This window comes from Crinia signifera, chromosome 9 (genome assembly GCF_055691185.1).
Source record: "Crinia signifera chromosome 9, ASM5569118v1, whole genome shotgun sequence".
NCBI lineage: Eukaryota > Metazoa > Chordata > Amphibia > Anura > Myobatrachidae > Crinia > Crinia signifera.
In genome coordinates, this window is record NC_139225.1 from 16,545,722 (window position 1) to 16,563,079 (window position 17,358).

Genomic DNA, 17,358 nt, shown 5'->3' on the forward strand with positions numbered 1-17,358 from the left:
CCACTTGCAAGCTTCCACCCGCCGCTACAGCTTAATGCCGGGACTATTTGGCGGCCATAGGTTGTTTTCTCCTGAAAAAAATGGCTGCCCCCGATGATGTTATGAGGTAGACGAGGGCTACAAGCCTTCAATACAGCAACGTCAACCAAAATCAAACCTAACTAGAAGGGATTATGGGAGTTCTCCTCAGTACACCCCTCAGTTTACAGCGCTGGCCCGGAAATCACTCACCAGACACTCTGTCGATGCTGTACATCCGCTCCAGCTTCTTCCTGCGCCAGCCAGATTCGTTGGCTTGATGCTGCTCTAGGTCAAACGAGTGCTGGGTTGGTACGCTGAGCTTGGCACAATTCGGGCACTCCTTGGAGTTCTGACGGCTGCCCGACCAGCTTTTAGAGGGCCTGGTGATGTTGTGAACGCTGCCTGAGTTCTGCAGGGGCTGGTGGTGGTGATGATGATGATGTCTCTCATCCTGGCCAGCCTTCATCACCACCAGCTCCATGCTGTCGCTCTCCTGGTCAGACAGCATCGGCCTCTCCCCGGAGATTGTGTACACGCGTGGTTTCGGCCCTTCGCTGGGCAACGTCTCCCCGCGCTCCTCAGAGAAGCTTCTTTCCAGCTTGCTGTCCGAGATGGCCGAGAGACGCCGTTTGTTCTGGGAAGCCTGGAGCATTTCCGGCGAGTCCTCCTGGACAAGTAGATGATCTGTGTGGGGAATGCAGGAGGAGAGTTACTCTCTTAGAAAACAATATTTTAATCATTTTTGTATGTTGTAATATTCCTTAAGAAAGGGTTCTCTGCATTATGCGCAGAAAATGCAGGCTTCTCTACAGTGCAAGCAGTAAATGCAGGATTTTTTATAGTGCAAGCAAGTAAATGTAGGATTCTCTACAGTGCAAGCAAGTAAATGCAGGGTTCTCTATGGTACAATCAAGTAAATGCAGGGTTCTCTACAGTGTGAGTAGTAAATGCAAGGACCTCTACTGTACAAGCAGAAAACGAGGGATCTCTACAATACCAGCAGTGAATGCAAGGTTCTCTACAGTACGAGCAAGTAAATGCAGGGTTCTCTACGGTACAAACAAGTAAATGCAGGGTTCTCTACAATGTGAGTAGTAAATGCAAGGACCTCTACTGTACAAGCAAATAAATGCAGGGTTCTCTACAGTACAAGCAAGTAAATGCAGGGTTCTCTACAGTACAAGCAAGTAAATGCTGGGTTCTTTTCAGTACAAGCAAGTAAATGGAGGGTTCTCTACAGTACAAGCAAGTAAATGCAGGATTCTCTACAGTACAAGCAAGTAAATGCAGGGTTCTCTACAGTGTGAGTAGTAAATGCAAGGACCTCTACAGTACAAGCAGAAAACACGGGATCACTACAATACAAGTAGTGAATTCGGGGTTCTCTACAGTACGAGCAGTCATGCAGAGTTATCTACTATACTAGAAGGAAATGCAGGGGTTTCTACAGTTCATGCAGCAAATGCAGGGTTCTCTACAGTACGAGCAGTAAATGCAGGGCCTTCTACTGTACAAGCAGCAAATGCCAGGTTTTCTACAGTACGAGTAGTAACTGCAGAGTTTTCTACAGTTCAAAAAGCAAATGTAGGGATCTCTACAGTCCAAGCATTAAAACTAACTAACTTTCTTTGCAGGTGCTGTAGACGAACTGAGGGGAGACCTTCCTAGATAATCTGTGCACACAGCACTAGTAGAATCATGATAACATGCTGATCTGATGAATGTTCTGATTCGCAGTAAGGAATTGGGAAGGAATCCCCCCACATCCCCAAGTGGTCAGGAATTGGGCCTTACTTTGGTTCATTCTTTCTGACAAAATCCTTCTTAGATGGACAAAACCATGTGCACTGCAGGGGGGGCAGATGTAACATGTGCAGAGAGAATTAGATTTGGGTGAGTAATTTTGTTTCTGTGCAGGGTTTCTGTACTGACTGCTTTATTTTTACACTGCAATATAGATCTCACTTTGAAGTAAAACCCCACCCAAATCTAATTCTCTCTGCACAAGTAACACCTGCCCCACCTGCAGTGCACATGGTTTTGCCCATCTAAGAAGGATTTTGTCAGAAAGAATGAACCAAAATAAGGCCCTATGTTCACTGCACTGTTTTGTCTACTGGATCAATGATAATTAATCAGTGTCAGGGAAAACAATCAAAGTAACAGACTGTACATGTATTGTAATCTGAATATTACTTCCAATCCCCAGTAAGCTCATTTATACACTGTATACTTCCAGGTGACAAACTCTCCAGCAAAGAACCAGGAAGATGGCGTCCGCCGGGGGGAAATGGTCCGAAGGTTCTGACGTTTCATTTATTTTATTTTTAACCTGTTTTGCAAACTGAGAGGATGAGGCGGAGCGATGTACGGCTACCAGGCAATGCTCTGCTCATAGCTGCCAACATACACGTGTTCCATTCCTGCCTGCGGCGTGCTGATCCCCTGTCTCCGCCGCGAGAAGGTCAGCTGTTCTGGGCAATGCAATTCCAATCCCTCAAGTGCCAGCGACGCTGGGAAGCTGAATAAGCGGGAGCCGCCGAGTGGCATTTACGGCTCCAGCTCCATTAATTAAAATCTCGGCTACTGGTAATTAAAAACAGCTTAGGCACAATCTCCGCTCACGGACTCCACCGCTGCATAGGTGGCAACGCAGCTGGGGGACGGAACGCTCTGCAGTCACAGCAGAACTCCTGGACATATCTCATTTCCCTCCTTGTCTAAATAAAGGACACATTGGGGGTTATTCTGGTTATTCTAGTCCACCATATCTAAGTGACTCTCAGATCACTTAAATTTGCATGCACCCTCGGGAGGAAGTGGGCGGGCAGCTGTCATCCGGTAATGTCAGCTGCTTGCCCCCGGCACCGACGTCACCGCCCAATCACCATGGGAACGCCCAGCGCGACTATCTGCCGCCGACCAACGCCCCCCCCCCCCGGCCGCAGCCTTGGGTGTATCTGGTTCACAGTCTGTTCGCTGTGACCGCACGCATAAATGACCCTGCGCATGTATATATGACCGCCATCGGCCCCCAAGGTCCTTGCAACAGTGCACCAACATAAACCGGATCATGCAATAACGTTTATCCGTTATAAAGCGTCCGTGTAAGAGGGACCGAGGATGTGAAAAATGAAATAATTTCCTAAAACCCCAGTCCAATACAAGGACCAGGCTTACTGTATATAAGGCTTAATACGGCTCTTTCCGGCTGTTCCGTAAACTTGGAAACCCTGACGTTTCCCTTTGAAGTCCGCCGGAGCAGCAAATGTTTTTCCGTGAGCGCCTCCCACCCAGTCCTCGCTGCCCACAAAACACTCTGTGGGACGGAAAATTACAATTCTGTATCCCGGGAGGAACGCAAGCTCTTTTCTGTCATCCATACAGAAGGAGTTTGGGCCAGGAGCAAATTAACTTTTCTGAGACCTAATTACTCGTTTCAATCACTGATGTCAGCCATGTTGCCGGGATGGGACCCTGCTGGGTAGTTGGGTAATGAGATAAGCAGATCAATGTAATTAGTTTCAATAAATGTTGTTGTTTTTAATGTACAGCTGCTCCCTGCTGGCAAATCAAGTGCCCGGGCAAAGGGTTCGCCAGACGCGGTCTTCTCGGAGTGGAAATTGCCAACTGCTCTACCGTTTTATATAGATGTTAGACTGAATGTCGGGTCCTTGACTACAACCTTGAAGCTTCCCGTACTGCTTCATGATCCGGGTGGGGGTAGAGGAGAAAGAACTGAAGAACCCCGTCGCTACGGGCAACGGCAAGTTTTTTTTGTAAATGACCCCATTCCATCGTGCTGCATTGGTTTCTGGTGGAAGGCACATACTTTTTGATTTAACCATTTGTGCTCAAGCATGGATACAGTGGCGGAACTACCACTGGTGCACTGGGCCCCTGAACACCACAATGCCCACTGATGTCACCCACTGCTATCTGGCACATTGTGAACTAGGGTTGTGGTGGAGGAGGGGGGGCCCAAATTATGTTTGCACCTGGGCCAACCACTCACAAGTTCCACCACTGCATGGATATCCTATAAAACCTGGACTATTAATGCACCTTGAGGAGTGAGCTGGATTGGATGTCAGCGGCCTGTCAACTTAGTAGGTGCTTTGTGATGGACTGATTATCAGATGCCGACTCAGTGTCTACACGCCAGGCTTACAGTAGAGAAGTATCACAAGGTCTGTCCCGTGTACGGTGCATTTTGACGTATCATTTCAGCATTAGGACCAACTAGACATTAAAGGATCTGTTACGCAGGAAGAATCTGCTGAGAATCAACTCTGATCCCACCATATGCTGAGTGTACGCTGTATAATACCAGCCCCAAAGTCTGATTCTCACTGTGCATTGGCCGGAACCTGCCTACTAGGTACGGGGGCTTACCTGAGCCGTTCAGGCTGTCCGGATGGGTCTGTGACAGGTATTCCCCGAAAGCCCTCGCTGCTCTGTACTCCAGCGACATAGGAGACAAAGGAATCAGGTGTTAGTGACAGTCGTCTCAGACATACACAATGACATCACACGCATACTTATATGGACACCGGGGATATATATTGTGACACCGAGGGGTATATATTGTGACACCAGGCTTATCAGAGAATTCGGGGGACATGTGCCAAGTCTACATTGTTTTCTTGGCTTCCGCAGGACCCCCAGCCCACACCTGCTGTTGTGGTAACAAGGTTGTTGAACTCTGCAAAACTTTATTCCCCACATAAAACTGACAAGTTATTTCTTAGGCCTAAAATAGTCAAACAGATACACAAACCTCCCCGTAACGCACCTTTCTATGTGCGCATCCCACACTCGGCTGAGCGGAAGGCCGCCTGTAGGTTCTGAGATGGGTCTATATCACCGATACCCTGCGCACATCTTGTAATAATATGATCTAGCATTTCATCCCCCACAGCCCTCCGCCGCGCATCGTCTCTCTGAATAATAGGGAGACAGCTGATATACAATGTATCAGTACTAAAATAAAAGCAGAAGTCTGGTTGCTATTGACAACCCCACCCTTTCTGCCACTCCCTGAGGTAAAAGTTTTCACAAATGTCTCCAGAAAAGTTGCATTTAATGGTCAGCTCTTCTTGTGGCAAAATGGGTCCGGCATAGGGTGTTGAATTGACCATGTCAACATCCGCGCGTCGTACACTGTCTTTTTCATGTAAGCCTAACCCTAACCCGAATAGTACATCAATGTTCTATCCGTGTCAACAATTGCCAAACGCTGACATGCTAGTTGTTGACATTTTAACCATGTAAACTTTGTAGTGAATGTCGACGATATACAGAAGTCGTCAGGTAGCAGCACCTACTGGTAAATTGTACCAGTGGGAAATATATATCAGATGTTTACCATCAACTACATTTATTGTATATAGGTCCCGTAAAGTATCCTGAATATAGCAGCAGACTGGCTCCGTATTTCCCAGGGACTAATATATTCAGAACCAGGGCTCAACCAATCAGCTTCTAGATGTCATACCTAGCCCAGTCTTTGAACTGACTGATTGGTTGATTTGGACAACTGCCCCACTCTACTGTTGTCCAAGGCTGGATACAACTCCCCACACAATAAGCGGCTGAGGGGTGTAATCAAAAGAATAATGACCGCGTTGGACGCTGATTACTCGTACTTGAGCCAAGTAACACTGAATAAATGCAATCTCCATTCCGCTGGCAGCCTCAGAATTGGGCCACTTGGCTCGTCTCTGCCTTCCCGTCTCTGTTCCCCGACACCCGTAATCATCTCGTTACCCGCCCACGCCGTAGCTACAAAAATAACCCTTGTCGAACAGCCTCCACCTACGGTGACAGCCACCTTGATCTGCCCCCGGTGACATGTCACTTCCATGGCCCCCCCACCCAGGGTTGTACATTCCTAGGCCGGGGTTACGCTGTGTTCTACACCATTCTCCTATCTTGTACAGATTGGGCTTCAGTTCCTACTCCACCCAAGAGCTTGCCATCTAATCTCTTCATCGCCTATGGGAGGAAGTGCTGTAGATGCCGCAAAACAAGTTGTGCAGGCTGGACATGGCGGGGTAAGAGCAATGCCTATGGAGTGACCGCCGCTCTAATACGGTGACGGATTACATTACACCGCAGCCGGCCCACTAATCTCAGCAATAAGATAAATCAATGCAATTAATCCAAGGGACTGCAATCTGTAGTGACACGCCTGTCGACATGGTGTACAAGTGTTACAAGCTGTAACTGATGGCTATTAACACCACTCGTGGCACATATATATATATATATATATATATATATATATATATATATATATATATATATATATAAGATGTGATTATATTATTATTAACGTCCCCACTGCTTCCACCTGGACCTCCTATCCGCTGCATGGAAACACATTTCCTCCCTGCCATACTGTCTGGAAGCACTAGATGGCGGTAGACACCCTCTAGAACTCTGCCTGGTGCTCATTTAACCCCTTCATGAACAAAAGTCTATTATGTATCTAGATGCAGAAAGTAGGAATGGATCAAAGGATAGACAAGGTCGATACGCACAAGGTCGCCATGGCAAAAAGACGACGCGCAAAATATGGTCAACACATGAAAATGCTGACGTGAGTTTTTCACGTTTCATTGGTGTCAATGTCGACACCTGAGCAGCGCGTACGTGTGCCCTCACTCAGCTCTCTCCACTCGCAACCCTTTGGGACAGCTACCCTGCTCCTCTACTGCTGCACCCAGCCACTTTATATTCCCAATCGGACAATGGGCCTTATTCAGACCGGTAAGCAAGGCTGCAATTTTGGTAGATGGACAAAACCATGCTGCACTGCAGGTGGGGCAGATGTAACCAGTTAGTTAGATTTGGGGGAGTTATGTTGTTTATGTGCAGGGTAAATACTGGCTGCTTTATACTTACACTGAAATATACATTTCCGTTTGCACACACCCCACCCACATCTAACTCTCTCTGCACATGTTACATCTGCCTCACCTGCACCTGTTACATCTGCCTCACCAGCAGCGCAGCATGGTTTTGTCCTGTGATCAGGCCCTATATGTGGATGATAAAGTATGAAGAAGTCCAAAACAAACAGTAAAAGACATTCCAAAGTTGACCTTGAGTGTTGACCTTTACATGGTCTACCTGTGAGGGCGGGTAACGAGTACGTCGGGCGTTTACTTCAGATAATGCAGAGCAGCAAGTCGGTGCCATGTGCGGACGGCAAGCATACGAGTGGGTAAATCCCTTCCACTCACCACACAGGACACTGTACTCACCACAGAGGACACTGCACTCTCCACACAGGACACCGCACTCACCACACAATATAACATATCAGCCCTCCCTGCGGGTGTATAATGCACGCAGGGACTGTATAGAACATATCAGCCCTCCCTGCGGGTGTATACTGCATGCAGGGACTGTATATAACACATCAGCCCTCCCTGCGGGTGTATACTGCATGCAGGGACTGTATATAACACATCAGCCCTCCCTGCGGGTGTATACTGCATGCAGGGATTGTATAGAACACATCAGCCCTCCCTGCGGGTGTATAATGCATGCAGGACTGTATAGACCACATCAGCCCTCCCTGCGGGTGTATACTGCACGAAGGGACTGTATAGAACACATCAGCCCTCCCTGCGGGTGTATAATGCATGCAGGGAATGTATAGAACACATCAGCCCTCCCTGCGGGTGTATACTGCATGCAGGGACTGTATAGAACACATCAGCCCTCCCTGCGGGTGTATACTGCACGCAGGGACTGTATAGAACACATCAGCCCTCCCTGCGGGTGTATACTGCACGCAGGGACTGTATAGAACACATCAGGCCTCCCTGCGGGTGTATACTGCACGCAGGGACTGTATAGAACACATCAGCCCTCCCTGCGGGTGTATACTGCACGCAGGGACTGTATAGAACACATCAGCCCTCCCTGCGGGTGTATACTGCACGCAGGGACTGTATATAACACATCAGCTCTCCCTGCGGGTGTATAATGCACGCAGGGACTGTATATAACACATCAGCCCTCCCTGCGGGTGTATAATGCACGCAGGGACTGTATAGAACACATCAGCCCTCCCTGCGGGTGTATACTGCACGCAGGGACTGTATAGAACACATCAGCCCTCCCTGCGGGTGTATAATGCACGCAGGGACTGTATAGAACACATCAGCCCTCCCTGCGGGTGTATAATGCACGCAGGGACTGTATAGAACACATCAGCCCTCCCTGCGGGTGTATAATGCACGCAGGGCTGTATAGAACACATCAGCCCTCCCTGCGGGTGTATAATTCATGCAGGGCTGTATAGAACACATCAGCCCTCCCTGTGGGTGTAGAATGCATGCAGGGCTGTATAGAACACATCAGCCCTCCCTGCGGGTGTAGAATGCATGCAGGGCTGTATAGAACACATCAGCCCTCCCTGCGGGTGTATAATGCATGCAGGGCTGTATAGAACACATCAGCCCTCCCTGCGGGTGTATAATGCATGCAGGGCTGTATAGAACACATCAGCCCTCCCTGCGGGTGTATAATGCATGCAGGGCTGTATAGAACACATCAGCCCTCCCTGCGGGTGTATAATGCATGCAGGGACTGTATAGAACACATCAGCCCTCCCTGCGGGTGTATAATGCACGCAGGGCTGTATAGAACACATCAGCCCTCCCTGCGGGTGTATAATGCACGCAGGGACTGTATAGAACACATCAGCCCTCCCTGCGGGTGTATAATGCACGCAGGGACTGTATAGAACACATCAGCCCTCCCTGCGGGTGTATAATGCACGCAGGGACTGTATAGAACACATCAGCCCTCCCTGCGGGTGTATACTGCACGCAGGGACTGTATAGAACACATCAGCCCTCCCTGCGGGTGTATACTGCACGCAGGGACTGTATAGAACACATCAGCCCTCCCTGCGGGTGTATAATGCACGCAGGGACTGTATAGAACACATCAGCCCTCCCTGCGGGTGTATAATGCACGCAGGGCTGTATATAACACATCAGCCCTCCCTGCGGGTGTATAATGCACGCAGGGGCTGTATAGAACACATCAGCCCTCCCTGCGGGTGTATACTGCACGCAGGGACTGTATAGAACACATCAGCCCTCCCTGCGGGTGTATAATGCACGCAGGGACTGTATAGAACACATCAGCCCTCCCTGCGGGTGTATACTGCACGCAGGGACTGTATAGAACACATCAGGCCTCCCTGCGGGTGTATACTGCACGCAGGGACTGTATAGAACACATCAGCCCTCCCTGCGGGTGTATACTGCACGCAGGGACTGTATAGAACACATCAGCCCTCCCTGCGGGTGTATACTGCACGCAGGGACTGTATAGAACACATCAGCCCTCCCTGCGGGTGTATACTGCACGCAGGGACTGTATAGAACACATCAGCCCTCCCTGCGGGTGTATACTGCACGCAGGGACTGTATAGAACACATCAGCCCTCCCTGCGGGTGTATACTGCACGCAGGGACTGTATAGAACACATCAGCCCTCCCTGCGGGTGTATAATGCACGCAGGGACTGTATAGAACACATCAGCCCACCCTGCGGGTGTATACTGCACGCAGGGACTGTATAGAACACATCAGCCTCCCTGCGGGTGTATACTGCACGCAGGGACTGTATAGAACACATCAGCCCTCCCTGCGGGTGTATACTGCACGCAGGGACTGTATAGAACACATCAGCCCTCCCTGCGGGTGTATAATTCATGCAGGGACTGTATAGAACACATCAGCCCTCCCTGCGGGTGTATAATGCACGCAGGGACTGTATAGACCACATCAGCCCTCCCTGCGGGTGTATAATGCATGCAGGGCTGTATAGAACACATCAGCCCTCCCTGCGGGTGTATACTGCACGCAGGGACTGTATAGAACACATCAGCCCTCCCTGCGGGTGTATACTGCATGCAGGGACTGTATAGAACACATCAGCCCTCCCTGCGGGTGTATAATGCATGCAGGGACCGTATAGAACACATAAGCCCTCCCTGCGGGTGTATACTACATGCAGGGCTGTATAGAACACATCGGCCCTCCCTGCGGGTGTATACTGCACGCAGGGACCGTATGCAACACATCAGCCCTCCCTGCGGGTGTATACTGCACGCAGGGACTGTATAGAGCACATCAGCCCTCCCTGCGGGTGTATAATGCACGCAGGGACTGTATAGAACACATCAGCCCTCCCTGCGGGTGTATACTGCACGCAGGGCTGTATAGAACACATCAGCCCTCCCTGCGGGTGTATACTGCACGCAGGGACTGTATAGAACACATCAGCCCTCCCTGCGGGTGTATACTGCACGCAGGGACTGTATGTAACACATCAGCCCTCCCTGCGGGTGTATACTGCACGCAGGGACCGTATATAACACATCAGCCCTCCCTGCGGATGTATACTGCACGCAGGGACTGTATGTAACACATCAGCCCTCCCTGCGGGTGTATACTGCACGCAGGGACCGTATAGAACACATCAGCCCTCCCTGCGGGTGTATAATGCATGCAGGGACTGTATAGACCACATCAGCCCTCCCTGCGGGTGTATACTGCACGCAGGGCTGTATAGAACACATCAGTCCTCCCTGCGGGTGTATAATGCATGCAGGGCTGTATAGAACACATCAGCTATATCCGTGCACTCAGTGTAATTACTGTTCCTGACAATGGACTACACTGATTATAAAGAGCCCAATAATCTGGGTACATGTGCTGCCCTGATAAATCAATCATTGGAATATATTATGTATTCTGTTGTACATCGCTGTGACCTTACATCAGTCCCTGTGTGTGTACATATCTTCCTGGACTATATTATAATTTGCTGACTGATTTGTATACCGACATTCGGCCGTAAGTAACAGCATAATAGAATCTGGGGAGAGCTGGTAACATTGTGCCAGTCTCGTGTAGACACTAATGTCCAATTGTTACTGACGATGAAAGCGGCGCTTTATTTTTACTGACAGTAAGATTTACTGACTGCTAATGTACAAAGCGTGGGAGGACTATGTCAATGCTGAGGTATGGATTCCCCGGGTGACCTGGGTCAGGGACTGGCTTTTAGGTCTGTACAACAGGAGGGGCCCATACATATACCCCACATATTCACCCATAAATCCAGCTGTGCGGCTGGCACCAGACTATGCAGGGTCATTACACCTCCTGTGCCAGCCTTTTACCCCAAACATTCACCCACAAATCCGGCTGTGCAGCTGGCACCAGACTATGCAGGGTCATTACTTCACCTGTGCCAGTCTGCTACACTATTCACCCACAAATCCAGCTGTGTGGCTGGCACCAGACTATGCGGGGTCATTACACCCCATGTACCCGTCTGTTACCCAATTCACCCACAAATCCAGCTGTGCGCCTGGCACCAGACTATGCGGGGTCATTACACCACCTGTGCCAGCCTGCTACACTATTCACCCACAAATCCGGCTGTGCGGCTGGCACCAGACTATGCGGGGTCATTACACCACCTGTGCCAGCCTGTTACCCCAAACATTCACCCACAAATTTCGGCTGTGTGGCTGGCACCAGACTATGCGGGGTCATTACACCACCTGTGCCAGCCTGCTACACTATTCACCCACAAATTCGGCTGTGCGGCTGGCACCAGACTATGCGGGGTCATTACACCACCTGTGCCAGCCTGTTACCCCAAAAATTCACCCACAAATCCGGCTGTGTGGCTGGCACCAGACTATGCGGGGTCATTACACCACCTGTGCCAGCCTGTTACCCCATTCACCCACAAATCCAGCTGTGCTGCTGGCACCAGACTATGCGGGGTCATTACACCACCTGTGCCAGCCTGCTACACTATTCACCCACAAATCCGGCTGTGCAGCTGGCACCAGACTATGCGGGGTCATTACACCACCTGTGCCAGCCTGCTACACTATTCACCCACAAATCCGGCTGTGCGGCTGGCACCAGACTATGCGGGGTCATTACACCACCTGTGCCAGCCTGTTACCCCAAACATTCACCCACAAATCCGGCTGTGCGGCTGGCACCAGACTATGCAGGGTCATTACACCACCTGTGCCAGCCTGCTACACTATTCACCCACAAATCCGGCTGTGCGGCTGGCACCAGACTATGCGGGGTCATTACACCACCTGTGCCAGCCTGTTACCCCAAAAATTCACCCACAAATCCGGCTGTGTGGCTGGCACCAGACTATGCGGGGTCATTACACCACCTGTGCCAGCCTGCTACACTATTCACCCACAAATCCGGCTGTGCGGCTGGCACCAGACTATGCGGGGTCATTACACCACCTGTGCCAGCCTGTTACCCCAAACATTCACCCACAAATCCGGCTGTGCGGCTGGCACCAGACTATGCAGGGTCATTACACCACCTGTGCCAGCCTGCTACACTATTCACCCACAAATCCGGCTGTGCGGCTGGCACCAGACTATGCGGGGTCATTACACCACCTGTGCCAGCCTGTTACCCCAAAAATTCACCCACAAATCCGGCTGTGTGGCTGGCACCAGACTATGCGGGGTCATTACACCACCTGTGCCAGCCTGCTACACTATTCACCCACAAATCCGGCTGTGCGGCTGGCACCAGACTATGCGGGGTCATTACACCACCTGTGCCAGCCTGTTACCCCAAACATTCACCCACAAATCCAGCTGTGCGGCTGGCACCAGACTATGCGGGGTCATTACACCACCTGTGCCAGCCTGTTACCCCATTCACCCACAAATCCGGCTGTGCGGCTGGCACCAGACAATGCAGGGTCATTACACCCCTGTACCAGTCTGTTACACCAAACATTAACCCACAAATCCGGCTATGCAGCTGGCACCAGACTATGCGGGGTCATTACACCACCTGTGCCAGCTTGTTACCCCAAACATTTACCCATAAATCCAGCTGTGCGGCTGGCACCAGACTATGCGGGGTCATTACACCACCTGTACCAGTCTGTTACCCCAAACATTCACCCACAAATCCAAAATGTCTCCACTACTTTATCATTGCGGCTGGCACCAGATTATGCAGGGTCATTACACCACCTGTGCCAGCTATGACTGGTTACCAGTGCGTATGGCGGGTCTCATCTTGCAGAGTCATGCCACACGTCCCCACACTACAGCCCTATAGTGTGACCTTGGGATTATTGCACGATGGCACAGGTGTTATGCAGAGAGGCAACATACCCATATTATACCAACGATGGGGCATGCCCAGGGTTGATGGGTTAATACCCAGGGCGGATACATGCTTAGGTGGGCTTAGGGCGAGCTGGCACTGTGCATTCTGCCTGTAATGTCACCATCGTCTCTGCTCCCCAGTGTAATACCCCCTGAGGTCACACCGGCATTAACGCCATCCTCCCCGCTGCCATCTGATCACAGCCGCTGCCATACTACACAACTTCCACACTGCTGCCAGGGACTAGGGACCACTGCTGGCATGCAGGGGGTTAATGTCACCATCGTCTCTGCTCCCCGGTGTAATACCCCCTGAGGTCACACCGGCACTAACGTCATCCTCCCCGCTGCCCTCTGATCACAGCCGCTGCCGTACTACACAACTTCCACACTGCTGCCAGGGACTAGGGACCACTGCTGGCATGCAGGGGGTTAATGTCATCATGGGGGCATTAGAAGGGGCAGATGCTCTGCTTTTGCAGTGATGGGTAACAGGGGGCCTGGGGCAAGGGCGTTAGTTGGTGTCTGTATATAATAGCACTGAGTACTACCAGCCCCCGACACTTACAGAGCAAGTGTAGTATGTGTATGCATGTATGTATGTATGGGTGGGTGTGTGTATGTATGTATGTATGTATGGGTGGGTGTATGTATGTATGGGTGGATGGGTGTATCTATGTATGTATGTATGTATGTATGTATGTATGTACTGTATGTATGTGTGGGTGTATCTATGTATGCATGTATGTATGTATGTATGTATATGTGTCGGTGGGTGGGTATATGTATGTTGGTGGTTGTATGCATGCATGTTTGGGTGCGTGTATGTATGTATGGGTGGGTGGGTGTGTGTATGTATGTATGTATGTATGTATGTATGTATGTATGGGTGTATGTACTGTATGTATGTGTGGGTGTATCTATGTATGCATGTATGCATGTATGTATGTATGTATGTATATGTGTCGGTGGGTGGGTATATGTATGTTGGTGGTTGTATGCATGCATGTTTGGGTGCGTGTATGTATGTATGTATGTATGCATGCATGCATGCATGTTTGGGTGGGTGTATGTATGGATGGGTGGGTGGGTGTATGCATATATGTATATATGGATAGATAGATAGATAGATAGATAGATAGATAGATAGATAGATAGATAGATAGATAGATAGATAGATAGATCTCATACAACTACTCTGAGCAGCAAGTGACCTGTGTGATATCTCTGGGACCCAAAGCACCGGCCAGGTGTGTCTGCAGGTGATACAGGGACAGCGTGGCACATGATTATGATGGCAGAGAACACACCAGCCAGTGCATGGGTGATGGGGGCACAATGAACCAGCCAGGTGTGTCTGCAGGTGATACAGGGACAGGGTAGCGCAGGGACAGGGTGGTACAGCATACAGCAGCCAGTCAATGGGTAACAGGGGCACAATGCAGCAGCCAGGTGTGTCTGCAGGTGATGCAGGGACAGCGTGGCACATGGTCAGGGTGGCACATGATTATAATTGCAGAGAATACACCAGCCAGTGAATGGGTGATGGGGGCACAATGAATCGGTCAGGTGTGTATGCAGGTAATACAGGTACAGCGTGGCACAGCATACAGCAGCCAGTGCATGGGTTATGTGGGTACAATGCACTGGCCAGGTGTGTCTGCAGGTGATACAGGGACAGGGTGGCACAGCATACAGCAGCTAGTAAATGGGTAACAGGGGCACAAAGCAGCAGCCAGGTGTGTCTGCAGGTGATACAGAGACAGTGTGGCACATGGTCAGGGTGGTAGATGATTATGATGGCAGAGAACACACCAGCCAGTGCATGGGTGATGTGGGTACAATGCACCGGCCAGGTGTGTCTGCAGGTGATACAGGGACAGGGTGGCACAGCATACAGCAGCCAGTGCATGGGTGATCGGGGTACAATACACTGGCCAGGTGTGTCTGCAGGTGATACAGGGACAGTGTGGCACATGGTTATGATGGCAGAGAACACACAAGCCAGTGCATGGGTGATGGGGGCACAATGAACCAGCCAGGTGTGTCTGCAGGTGATACAGGGACAGGGTAGCGCAGGGACAGGGTGGTACAGCAGCCAGTCAATGGGTAACAGGGGTACAATGCAGCAGCCAGGTGTGTCTGCAGGTGATACAGGGACAGTGTGGCATATGGTCAGGGTGGTACATGATTATGATGGCAGAGAACACACCAGCGTGATACAGGGACAGGGTGGCACAGCATACAGCAGCCAGCACATGGGTGATCGGGGTACAATACACCGACCAGGAGTATAATACAGGGGCAGCATGGCACATGATTAGGGTGGCACACAACAGCCAGTGCATGGGTTAGGGGGGCACAATGCAGTACACCATGCTGCCTTCCGCACAATACAATACTCCCTATCACTACTGCAATGCATCCAATATTATAAGAGACTGTTCCGAAGAGCTTGCAATCCAAAAGCTTGCATCCTTCCTTGGTGGGGCGGACGGATGCCCAGCCTCCCTCCTATGCCTAGTACCGGTCCATGCCATGTACTCACCGAACTTTGGCAGCTACGTGCGAGATGGTGTCATTCCTCAGCGCCCTCTTCTTGGAGACAGCTGTGCCCATCCTCGGTGCCCAGGGCGGGGGTTGGGGGCCACATCCGACCAGCCCGGCGGGGTGGCAGCCGCTATGGCAGCAGCAGAGCAGGTGGCTGAGGCTAGGAGCGCTCTGCAGACTGAGCTCTGCTGCTCTGCTGCTCTCCCATTGCGTGCTGCAGGAGGAGGGGGCGGAGCAGGAGGCCAGGAAGCTCTGCCATGTATGGGCAGCGGGGGATGTGCCTACCGGCAGCGGCATGGGCAGGGGGCAGGGGCGGTGGGCAGCAATACACACACACACACATACACACACACACACACACACACACACACACACACACACACACACATACATACATTATCATACATACGTGTTTGTGTGTGTGTGTGATGCTGATGGTATATTTTTATATTTATATACAGTGGTCGAAGTGGAAATTTTGAAGTGGGGGTATGGAAAAGTAAAGAGTGAATATAGTGCGCACCTTCGGACACCCCCCTGTCCATCAACGTCCCCTGCCAGACTGCCCCGTTGTACAGGGGTATTACAAAAGCACAATATGCGCTGCTGAGTGATCAGAGAGCATCCTGAGGGGGAAAAAAAACTTTTTTTTTTAATCTTCAGATTAAAGTGGGGGTATGCCATACCCCCGTATACCGCCCCACTTCGACCACTGTTTATATATGTATATATAATTCATAGTTGCCTCCCCTCCTGCATTCTGCAGGAGACTCCGGGAAATAGCAGCAATCTCCCTCTCTCCCTCATTAGTCTAGCAATCTCCCTCATGTCACCTAGCCCACATTACATTCTTACATAGTTACATAGTTACATAGTAGGTAAGGCTGAAAAAAGACTTGCGTCCATCTAGTTCAACCTGGTATAGATATCCATTGCTGATTTGGTAGGTTCTGGTATTTTACAGACAATTTATATTTCTTATTTGTACCCATGGATGTTTTTCTCCAGTAAATGTTTGTCCAACTTTGCCTTGAACGCATTTAATGAGCCAGCCGTTACCACCTCTCTGGGAAGAGAGTTCCAGAGTTTGACTGTTCTGACCGTAAAGAAATTCTTTCTACTAGCTGAATTAAATCTTTTTTCTTCTAATCTATACTCATGCCCTCGCGTCCTAGATTCCTTTCTAGTAGAAAATAGGGTGTGTGACAGTTCCTTATATTGGCCCTTGATATACTTGTACATGTTGAGCATGTCCCCCCTTAAACGTCTCTTTTCTAATGTAAATAGTCCCAAATTGCTTAATCTCTCCCCGTATCTTAAATTCTCCATTCCCCTAATAAGCTTTGTTGCTCGCCTTTGGACTTTTTCTAATTCTATGATGTCCTTTTTATAGTGTGGGGCCCAGAACTGTACTCCGTACTCTAGGTGAGGTCTCACCAATGCTTTATATAGTGGCATAATTACCCTCGAGTCCCTAGTTTCCATTCCCCTCTTAATACATGCCAGAATTTTGTTGGCCTTTTTTGTAGCTACATTACAATGGGCACTACATCCCAGTTTGCTGT

At 50.1% G+C, this 17,358-nt stretch overlaps 1 protein-coding gene across 2 annotated transcripts in view; it reads right to left on the minus strand.

Moving 5' to 3' along the window:
- Positions 1-16,001, minus strand: part of NSMF (NMDA receptor synaptonuclear signaling and neuronal migration factor) — a 49,108-nt gene extending 33,107 nt beyond the window's left edge. Inside the window, exons 1-3 of one of the 2 annotated variants that reach the window (XM_083161172.1) lie at positions 15,792-16,001; positions 4,417-4,478; positions 232-705 (exon numbers count right to left, since the gene is read on the minus strand). In XM_083161172.1, the coding sequence (XP_083017298.1) occupies positions 232-705; positions 4,417-4,478; positions 15,792-15,862 (607 nt within the window). In that variant the 5' untranslated portion in view covers positions 15,863-16,001. The remainder of the gene's footprint in view (positions 1-231; positions 706-4,416; positions 4,479-15,791) is intronic. The other variant, XM_083161173.1, reaches the window with a different exon arrangement.
- Positions 16,002-17,358: the final 1,357 nt, after the last annotated feature.